We start from the raw sequence: 11,300 nt of genomic DNA on the forward strand, positions 1-11,300 counted from the left end.
ATGCAGCCACCACTGGAGAATGTGTCTAGAGTCTTGGTATTTACACTCTCTGGTCTGAATGAAACTATGGAAAACAGATATTTGTTTTTTTCTTTAACAGCACTTTTTTATCCCCTAATGGTGTTGTGTAATATAGTTGTAATTTTCACTATAATCTCACATAACACACTTCATGAGCCAATGTATATTTTTATATGTAACTTGTGTATAAATGCGATTTATGGCACTGTCGGATTCTACCCTAAATTTATGTATGATTTATTATCTGAAGATCATGTGATTTCTTATGTTGGATGTATGATTCAGATATTTGTAATTTATTCATCTGTTTTATGTGACCTTTCAACACTAACAGTGATGGCATATGACAGGTATGTGGCAATATGCAGACCACTGGAGTATCATTCCATAATGACCAATCAGAGAGTTCTTCAATGGATCCTTTTCTGCTGGATGACTCCATTTTTTTGCATGTCTGTTCTAATTGTATTAACAGCCAGACTCACTTTATGTGGCTCTACTATTGAAAAGTTGTATTGTGAGATTTGGGCAGTTGCAAAGCTTTCTTGTTTTTCTACGACAGTAAATAATGTGTTTGGGTACATTGTTATTATAGGATACTTTGGACATGCAGTATTGATATATTGCTCATATATTCAACTGATCAGAAAATGCATTAAGTCAATAGAGGTCAGGCACAAATTCATGCAAACATGTGTGCCACATTTGCTCTCATTGTTCATTGTGGCTATTGCATTGTTTTTTGATGTACTGTACAGTCGTTATGGCTCAAGAAATGTTCCTCAAAGTCTACGTAATTTCATGGCTTTAGAATTCCTACTCATACCACCCATTTTAAACCCCCTTATTTATGGACTAAATCTGTCGACAGTGCGCCAACAGGTTATTAGACTGTTTTTCAAGAAACAAGTGGGAATATCTGAGTGAATATTTTGTCAAAAGTCTATGCTGTTTTGAGCTTTTGAAAATGTTGACCGTTGTTATTAATTGTTGAGCTGTTGTTTTTAAGTATAAGATGGTAAACCTCAAGAGGTTTATTTTGTTTAAGGGGTGTTCATCTTAGGTATGAGATGAAGACTAAACCACAATAAAATATGTACAGCTTTGACTGACCTGTTGATTTTTAACATTGTTAACATTGATATATTAATAGACACAGAGTGATTAGCTATATTAATCACAAACAATTATTCCATGAAGTATTATTGTTATGGTCACACTTTTAGTTTAGGGACCAATTCTGATTATTAATTATTACCTATGACTTTTGCTAATGCTTAATTTTGATGTTGCCTTTTAAACATTATGTTGACAAAAACTTAATGTTGCACCTACAGTACATGTCACCTAACTCTCATTAGAGCATTAGTCTTCTTAATATAAGCAAATTATTTATTGTGATGGTCTTCTAACAGACACTCTGACTACAAGTAACTTTGCAAGATCATGTCAACTTATTCTAACCCTAAATCAGTCTACTAATACACAAACAATCTAATAAAAGTTAGTAGATATGCAGGAGCAACATTACTTACAGTACTAACAGATGGTGTTAAAGGCGCAAGTAAAACCTTTTGCCTTTTGCCTTAAACTCACTCTTAATAAAATTTGCTGCTTATTTATAGTTGGGAAGGTATTTGTGAAGTTGGGTTATTGTGTGGGATTAAGGGATCTAAAATATGTTTGCATAATTAACATTACTAACATAACATAACACACTAATACACAGTAATACATAGCCAACATATATTGCTACTAGTTAATTGTGACAATTCATCCTTAAAATTAAATGTTAACATTTTTTAACGTTATAGTTTCTAGCAACTGTGATATTAACTATTATATTCATGTGGAATTCACTTGATGTATACAATGGATTCAGCTAAGACTTATCCAACATCCTGATTTTATGCTAAAATTTTTATCTTTAATTGTAAATGTTTATTATTACTAATTGCTACCTAAGTGAAAACAACAACAACACTTGTGTTGTTTTAAAATAATATTCTTTTTTTGCTTGTTTTTATTTTTTTGTAATTTCTTGATTCACTGAAACTAATAGTTCTATAATTTAATGTGGAGTGATTAAATAGCTTATGTAGTTGGAACTACAGCTCTCAACCTGGTTTGAAATATAGCTTCTTGTTAGTAAGACATGGGTTTATTTAAATTATGCTCTTAGACACAATAAGCAAGCTAACATGCAGTACAATCTATTTCTTCCATTCTATGAAAATATAAATGCATTTTAATTTACTGTATGTATTGATGCATGCATTGATGCAGTTTTTGAAGAGTGTGCATGAGCACAAAAGGAACACCAGAGTATGACAGAAAAGGGAACCAGCAATGAATCAAACATCAAATAAAGCAAAGTGAAAGGGAACGATAAATAGCTAAATCAGCCAGCAGGTGTATTGTAAATAGCAATACTGTAATTATGTAAGTAAAATTAAATTCAGTTCAGTTCAAAACTTTTTATTTAGAGGCTTACATTTTTAATGCCACAGTAAAAAGATCAGATAAAGATTTTTATAATTTTACCAATTATTTAACTCACCACATTAATAATCCTTAAAAGTTTGTTTTTGCTTTTCAAAGGAAGAGAGTTGAACCAGCATACTGCCCACTGAAGGCAAGCTTAGAAGAACCCAAGTGCAGTTTATTATCAAAAGTGCAGTCCAAAAATAAACTATTTGACTTGAATATGGCTTTACAGATCGCAATCTATCGTCACTACATAACATCTCTATTCCCTCCATCAGGGAATGAGGGTTACAGACGTTTACAAATACAGACATTATTTTATCAATATCATACAACTGGACTTGAGCACAAATAGCTACATATATGACTACATTGTAATCATAGAGAGTTTCCTACAGAAAGCAGTTTGAGTATATCAGTGTTTGTCTGATTGTCTTCCGAATGAAACTGCTCACCCTCCGATGTCCCTGACCGCTGCCTGCCTTCCAGTACCAGAGTCCATGAAGTTGGATGCCCAATGCATCCCTTGCATGGAACAAGCATGATGCCTTGCAACCAGTGTCTGTACTGTGGCATCCCAGGGTATTTTATCAGATAGTGCCCCATACAACCCATGTCGATATAATTGATAAGCTTTTTTAAAAATATTATCTGAATGCTTTTCAAATGAAAATTAAGTGGTTCATTTCAAGGTTATTATAGTTTTGAATCTGTAGCATTTTTTTTATAGTCACATTTTCGAAAGACAAACCAAGAAGCGATCACGATGGCGCTGCGAATGGCAGCCACAGTGCTTAGCTCTCAAGTGCTTGTATTGTTTTTGTTAGTTTCTCCTGTTTTCTGTTTCTCAAACACCATGGTTTTTACCAGGGATGAACTTGCTGAACATTCGGCAGACCACTCTACAAAGTCTTTCACCGTTTTTTGATTATTCAGACGTTTTGCTGAACATCGTAGTTAGCGGAGCAGCAATGCTGCATTCACTTGAACGAACCTCCGCTCTCTACCCAACAAAATGGACAAACTTCTTCTGCTCACCCGGACTAATAGGAATTTTTCAAACTCTGCTGCTCTGTGTTTCACGGAAACCTGGCTAAATGACGCCATTCCAGACAGTCGGTTGGGCTTTCAGCAGTTTAGAGCGGATCGTGACGCAGAATTAACGGGGAAATTGTGCGGCGGCGCAACATGCTTTTACATCAATGAAAGGTGGTGTACAGATGTAACTGTGTTAAAGAAGATGTGCTGTGCCGATGTAGAAGCACTCTTCATTAACTGTAAGCCTTTCTACTCACCGCGGGAGTTTTACTCATTCATTCTGATGTGAATTTATATCCCTCTGCAAGCGCATGTGAGCCTGGCTTTACAAAAACTCGCCGATCTGATCTCAGAGACTGAGCAACAGCACTCTGTTTTAATCATTCTTGTTGACTTTAATAAAGCCAATCTTCCACGTGAACTGCCAAAATTCAGACAGCACGTTATTTGTCCAACCAGAGACAGTAATATACTGGATCACTGCTACACCGTACTAAATGATGCATATCACTCTGTCCAATGAGCTGCCTTGGGACTTTCTGTTCACTGTTTGGTCCATCTCATACCGACCTATACTTAGGACTGTAAAAAGATGGACAAACGAAGCAGAGTGGGATTTACAAACCTGCTTCTCTCTCACTGATTGGACTGTCTTTGAAGCTGCTGCCACAGATTTGAACGAGCTCAAAGAAATGTTAACATCATATATCAGTTTCTGTGAGGACATATGCATTCCTACCAGGACTTATTTAACTCATAACAATGACAAACCATGGTTCCCTGCTAAACTCAGTCAGCTCCGTCAAGCCAAAGAAGATGCTCACAGGATAGGGGGGAGACAGGCCAAGTACACACTAGAAAAGGAGATCAGAGTGGCAAAGAGGAATTATTCGGAAAAGCTTCGCACTCAGTTCTCCTCTGGTGACACAGCTTCTGTGTGTAAAGGTCTGAAAAACATCACCAAGTACAAGACACCAATATGCACACCATTAAGTAAAGTGTTACCCCATTAACAAACCATTAACTATACTGATTATATATCTGGGGCTGCTGGATCTACAAGAAGAGCTGGATGATGTGGACCTGGAATTAGACCTGGCACCTCCCCTGTATCCTGAGTTCCTGGTTCTGTCCAGCTGCCCTGAATGCCCGCTGGTTCCGTCCAGCCGTCCTGAATGCCTGCCTCACCTCAGCTGAGGATGAGCTGATTATATATCTGGGGCTGCTCCAAGAAGAGCTGGAGATGTGGTTTAGACTCACCTCCCCTGTATCCTGAGTTCCTGGTTCTGGCCCCCCTGAAAGACTGTTCCCAAGAGCTCCCTCCAGTGCGATATGTCATACATGTGGACTCCTTTGTTGATGTTTTTGTCTTGTGCCATGTGTTCCGTGTAACCTACTTTGATAATTGTCTAATTTGTCGTCAGCTGTGCCTGTGTGTATTTAAGTGCCAGTTTGATTCTGTTTAATTGTCGGTTCTCGTCTTTAAATCCTCGCCTGCATGGGGCTCTTCTCAATCTGTGCTGTGCAGCTTTTCCATGAGTGGGAGTACAAGCCCCGCCTCCCAGCCTGAGCTCAAGCCGTTGAACATTCGAGGCTCGCTGTTGGATGGGGATCCCAGTGCCACTCTGGTAGAGTGTGTTGTCATTGACCGGCTTCTCTGAGCCCTCCCTTGCTCTCACTGTCAGGTTGTGGGCATGCAGAACCACGTCACATCACAGAGATAGTGAAGGCAGTGGAACTGGCAGAGGCGGCCCAACATAGAGAGTCTGGAGCTCCCAGGAGAGGTGTCTCGGAGGGCACCTCATGACCAGTAAGCAGGCTGGCTGCCCCTGCTCTGTGAGGCGAGCCCATACCCACGGAAGTCCCTGAACCACCAGCAAAGACCTAGCTGGCCAGCAGTGTTGTATACCAGGACCTGCCAGCGAGGGCACTGGAGACAGAGATAAAGGTCAACAGGCGGCCAGTTAAAGCTTTACAGCAATCTAAGCCTAGTGCACTCCCACATCTTGGACCCTCAATAAGAATCAAAGACGTCTATCCTGATTATCTGTGTGCAAGGAGAAGTGCACCAAGTACCAGCCCGGAGGGTCACGATTTCAGCTGGCCTGGATGGCTGGCTGGTAGAGGTGGGGGTGCTAAACAATCTTCCAGTGTCCAATCTGCTTGGAAGAGACTGGCCGGTTTTTACCACCTCCTCGTCGGTGCCACACAGCAGGTCAGGCCAAAAGGGGGCTGATGACATCCAGGATCCAGACGACACGCTGCCCTTCTGGCCTTGGACAGTGGGAGAGGTGGTGAGTCTCCTTCCCATAATTCTAATGTCTACTTTGATGTCTACTTTCAAACTCCTCTTTGTCTGACACTGACTTTAGTCCAGGTACATCTAGTCAAGGCTCAGTAAGCGCAGGAGCGGTACTACAACCACCCAGCCCAGCCCAGCACCACAAATTCCAGCAGGGAGACTGAGTGATGGTCCTGGTTCCAGTCACAAATTTAGCTTGCAAGTTTTTGGCTATTTGGCAGGGTCCATATACTGTGCTTGAGAAAATCGGTCTGGTCTGAGTGCGACAGCCAGGAACTTGCTAAAGAAATTGCTCAGGACCGGAGACCAGCTCATGGCCTTTGCAGAGAGAGCGCGTGCTTGTAGACCTCAGCCTTCTCTTTACAGAGCTCCAACACATGCATGCCACCAGAGGCTCATCCAGCAGATGCTGAGCTTAGGGGTGATCAAGCCTTTTAACAGCCCATGGTCTAGCTCTATCATCATGGTCCCAAAACCCCACAGCACTCTCTGCTTCTTCAACAAATTCAGATGCCTCAATGAGATCTCAGAGTTTGACAGGTACCCAATGCCATGAGTGGATAAGCTGCTGGATCGCTTGGAAAGGGCCCGGTACATCTCCACGCTAGATTTCACAAAGGGGTCCCAATAACTGAAGATGCGAAACCAAAGATTGCATTTTACACTCCCAGCGGCCATTGGCAGAACCAGACCGTTCCCTTCAAACTTCACAGGGCTTCAGCTACCTTCCAAACGATTATGGATGTGGTGTTAAGACCGCACCAGGTCTATAATGTGGCTTACCTCAACTATGTTGTCGTTCACTCTGAGTTTTGGGAAGAGCACCTAGTCGTCATAAAAAGAATAGCATCTATGTTAATATTAGTCTATTTTTTTATTCTGTTTTTCAGTTTGTATCCTGATCAGATGGTGGATCAGCACCAAGAAATTACCTTCATCAAAGACCAGAACACCTACATTAGCCTTGTGGGTAAGTCTTTACACAATCTGACATGGCTGCGTATAAAACTTAACTAGAAAATTAAGTGCTTGTCGTCTGGCCAGAGGATAACTGGCCCCCAACTGAGTCTGGCTTCTCCCAAGGTTTTTTTGCTCCATTCTGCATCTCTGCATTTAATAAAAAATCAGTGTTTAATCTTGTCATTATACATTACTATCACTCTATTCTCCTATTTGATATTGTTCAGCCCAGGTAAAAAAAACAAGTAAATTTCCATAATGTGCTCTTTTTTCCATAATATGCTCTATTAAATTTTTTTTTTTTTAGTATATTAAGTACAAAATTAGTGTGCAAAAATAGAGCACTTTAATTACATTATGGAAGTGTACTTGTTTTACCTTGGAGTGCTTTGTGTATTGTAAAAAGTGTTATATAAATAAAAGTGACTGGTTAATTTATGCTGGACAATAATTCCAACACATGCAATAGAGAGAACACATTTAATGTATGTGGGTATTTATTTATCTTGAGAGAAATTAGTCTTTAGAGAGTGACTTCAAAATTTGTGTTTTTCACTAACTATGCATGAGCACTGCTTTCTCAAAACCAGAATCATGTACATAATTCCTACTAACTTATTATTGTAGACCAGTTTGTGTTGTTTACAGTGTTAGACTTTAACCACTTATATGTTCATAATCAACTGAAAAAAGCACAAATTTCAGGGCATGTCAAAACTTTTCCAGGCCCCCAAAACACCCTCTGACCCCAGAGGGTTAAAATTGTTTTCTTTGTATGTTATCAAGGCAATTAGCTTGAGACCAGTATCCATATATAGTGAACCAAATCAAACCTTTGCAAAACACTACAGGAACCACAAAACAGAGAACTTGGTAAGATTTCAGCTGCTCTTAACTGAGTGTATTATCATTTATAAACTTCTTACTATGACAACACCCTTCTAACTACCTATTTAGTTTTCAATAACTGTCCAGTTATAGAATCCTCAACTGTATATCATTCAAGATGCAGCCACCACTTAAGAATGAGTCCAGTGTTTTTGTATTTACACTCTCTGGTCTGAATGAAACAATGGAGAACAGATATGTTTTGTTATCTTTTACTGCTCTGTATTATCCTCTGATAATCTTTTGTAATGTCACTGTAATTATTACTATACTCTTACATAAGAAGCTTCATGAGCCAATGTATCTGTTCATATGTAATCTGTGTGTAAATGGCCTTTTTGGCACTTCTGCATTTTACCCTAAATTTATGTATGATTTATTAGCGCAGGACCATGTGATTTCCTATGCTGGATGTATGATTCAGATATTTGTCATTTATTCATCTCTTATGTGTGACTACTCAACATTAACAGTAATGGCATATGACAGGTATGTGGCACTATGTAGACCACTGGAGTATCATTCCATAATGACAAAAGACAAAATTCTTAAATTTATAATTTTCTGTTGGCTGAATTCATTTGTTTGCATGTTCTTCCTAATTATGTTATTATACAGACTTACTTTATGTGGCATTACTATTGAAAAGTTATATTGTGAGATTTGGGCAGTTGCAAAACTCTCTTGTTTTTCTACAACAGTAAATAATGTGTTTGGGTACATTGTTATTCTTACATATTTTGGAGATGCAATATTGATATTTTGCTCATACATTTACTTAATCAGAAAGTGCAGGAAATCAATAGAAGGCAGACACAAATTCATACAAACGTGTGTACCTCATCTGCTTGCACTGATCAATGTCACAGTTGCATTTATGTTTGATGTACTGTACAGTCGCTATGGTTCAAGGAATGTGCACCAAAGTCTGCGCAATTTCATGGCCCTGGAATTCTTACTCGTACCACCAATTTTAAATCCTCTTATTTATGGTTTAAATCTGACAGCAGTACGGCAACAAGTAATTAGACTGTTTTTCAAGAAACAAGTCAATATATTTAAATGAATTTCACCTCATTTGACCTCACCGCCTTCTGTGTTTCACAATGTTTGTGAAATGAAAATGTCTAAATTAAGAATCTGCTGTACATTTTAGATGAAGTGAAGTGAAGGGTTCCAGCCACAATAAAACATCTGCATTGCACAGCTTTAACAACACAAGGATGTGTAAAACAACACATTTTAAGTTAAAATAAAAGTACTATTTCATTGTGTGGTAATGACGCATACATTAGTACCATTTTACTTTATTGTCTGTACATACAACAAAACGTACAAAACCATATATATATTAGCCAACAAGTAATAAGTAGTATTTCAGAGGTTTCCATCCCTGCTCCTGGATAGTTAATGTCCTGCAGATTTCCACTTCAACCCTAATCACACAAACCAGAACCAGCTAATCAAAGTGTTTAAAATACCTTGCAAAAAAAAAAAAGGTATATGGAGGATTTGGGAAAATCAAGGCAAAGGTCAATTGCCTTGTCACATATGCTGCAGCAATATGATTACTTGTGCACATGTACTTAATTTAATGGTTAAAAATTGTTCCATACCAGCCAGCCATAACATCCATACGAAGGCTATTAAAATTGTCAGCTTTCTGATGTAGCACCACTGCCAAAGAAAGCTGACTCAGATGCAGCAAGAATTGTACAGACCTGTCCTTCAACTTATCAATGAAGTAGAAACACATTGGAAAGTCTCCTGTTACTATAACCTCCCTGAGAGACAGGAACAAGGTGTGATGTGAAATGCCTTGGACACTCCCTTCCTTCTTATTGTGCCTGAAATCTTAATGCACAATGCCAGTGAAGTTGCAACTCTCACTGGCCAGTGCTAGGCAAGATGGCGATAAGGGATGAGGCTCCTGTCGCTGTATTGGCAGCATATACTAAGAATGCTGTATTGGCAGCATATACTAATAAGTCAATATTGATATTCTAGGTATTATTAAATGGCCAGAGTTTTGGAAATGCAGCGGATGTGGAGGACTATTATTTGATAAGAGCTCACTCTATAAGTAATTAAGATTTTAAAATCTATTTGATGCTTGATAGGGAGCCGAGCAGTGTTGACAGAACCAGGCTGATATGGTCATACTTCCTGGTTCTAGTAAGGACTGCATTGTGAAACAGCTGAAGGTTGTTCAAGTGCGCAGAACAACCACCCAATAAAGCATCACAACTCTCTAACCTTGAGGTCATAAACGTATGAATTAATATTTCTGCATTTGATGTTGAGAGCATGGGTCGCAATTTAGATACGTTTTCGAGATGGAAAATTAAGTTGAGTTAAGTTACAGATGCTAAAAACATGGTTTTCAAATGAAAAGATTGCTGTTAAACAGCACACCTAGGTTCTTAACTGATAAAGAAGAATTAACAGATCAGCCCTCAAGTGTTAGACAGTGTTCTAGGTTATTACATGTGGGTTTTTGGGTCCAAAAATTTGCATCTCTGTTTTTTCAGAATTTACCATTAAGAAATTACTCATCATTCAGTTTTTTATATCGGATATGCATCTTGTTAGTTTTTTAATTTGGTGTAATGCACCAGGCCACAAAGAAATATAGAATAAAGATATACAACCACGATCAGATGATAGAAGCAGGTAATTTATAACTCTAATGAGAGCAGTCCCAATACTATGGTATGGTCACTTTTCTCTTTTTTTTCATTAGAGGCTTAACAATAGCCAGTTTGAAGGTTTTGGGGACATAATGACAATGATGAATAAATAATAGTCAAAAGAGGATCTATGACTTCTGGAGGCAGCTCTTTTAATAGTTTAGATGGAATAGGGTATAACAAACATGTCACATCCACACACAAAAGAGAAGGAGAAGGTATAAGGTTTGTGGTATTTATTTCAGTGCACAATATATACAAGGGTGAATTCTGTAAGTAGGGAACAGTGGAGACATCTTCATCCACAGGAACATAAGGTAAGATCGTAAACAGAGAATGTTTCAACGGATGAAGGAGTACTTTCCTTAAGTCAGGTATTGATACATCCACAGGTAAATGGGGTACACATCCTTGGAGCACAGGGAGACCACGAACAATGAAGGAGAGAGTACCAGAAGAAGTGTGCTTGTAACTTCGATTCCAGCCGAGGATGAAATGGAAGGTTCACGGGTACGTTGAGTAGGAGATTGTGTGGGCGGTGCTTGATCCTGGGAACTGGGACTGGTGTTACGTGATGCAGTGTGACAACATGTTGTTAGTTTAGAAGGTTCTCTCCTATAATGCCACACCGCATTGCTGTAGTAATTTAGGCAAAAGGAGCCCAAACTAAGTAGTAAGTGCTGTACAGGCTCATACTTTTTAGTTAGCCAAGATTTCTAAATATCCTTTCTTTGTATTGGTCTATATGGTATATACTGAATTTGTTTAGTTGTCAGTTATAATAATCAAAATTAAAAGAAATAAACTGAAATATATACTTGAAATATATCAGTTTGTGTGTAATAAATGAATATAATATACACTTATATATTCACTTTTTGAACAGAATTAGTGAAATAAATCTACTTTTTTAT

At 38.5% G+C, this 11,300-nt stretch overlaps 2 protein-coding genes across 2 annotated transcripts; both read left to right on the forward strand.

Moving 5' to 3' along the window:
* Window positions 1–948, forward strand: LOC122359440 (olfactory receptor 4S2-like). The gene has a single exon (XM_043259741.1). It carries the CDS (start codon window positions 1–3, stop codon window positions 946–948), a length of 948 nt encoding a protein of 315 aa, XP_043115676.1.
* A 6,932-nt stretch (window positions 949–7,880) lies between these two features.
* On the forward strand, window positions 7,881–10,755 carry LOC122359388 (olfactory receptor 52D1-like). The gene is made up of 2 exons (XM_043259674.1): window positions 7,881–8,717; window positions 10,720–10,755. Exons 1-2 carry the CDS (start codon window positions 7,881–7,883, stop codon window positions 10,753–10,755), a joined length of 873 nt encoding a protein of 290 aa, XP_043115609.1.
* The last annotated feature ends 545 nt before the right edge of the window (window positions 10,756–11,300 follow it).

This window comes from Puntigrus tetrazona, chromosome 15 (genome assembly GCF_018831695.1).
Source record: "Puntigrus tetrazona isolate hp1 chromosome 15, ASM1883169v1, whole genome shotgun sequence".
NCBI classification, from domain to species: Eukaryota; Metazoa; Chordata; class Actinopteri; order Cypriniformes; family Cyprinidae; genus Puntigrus; species Puntigrus tetrazona.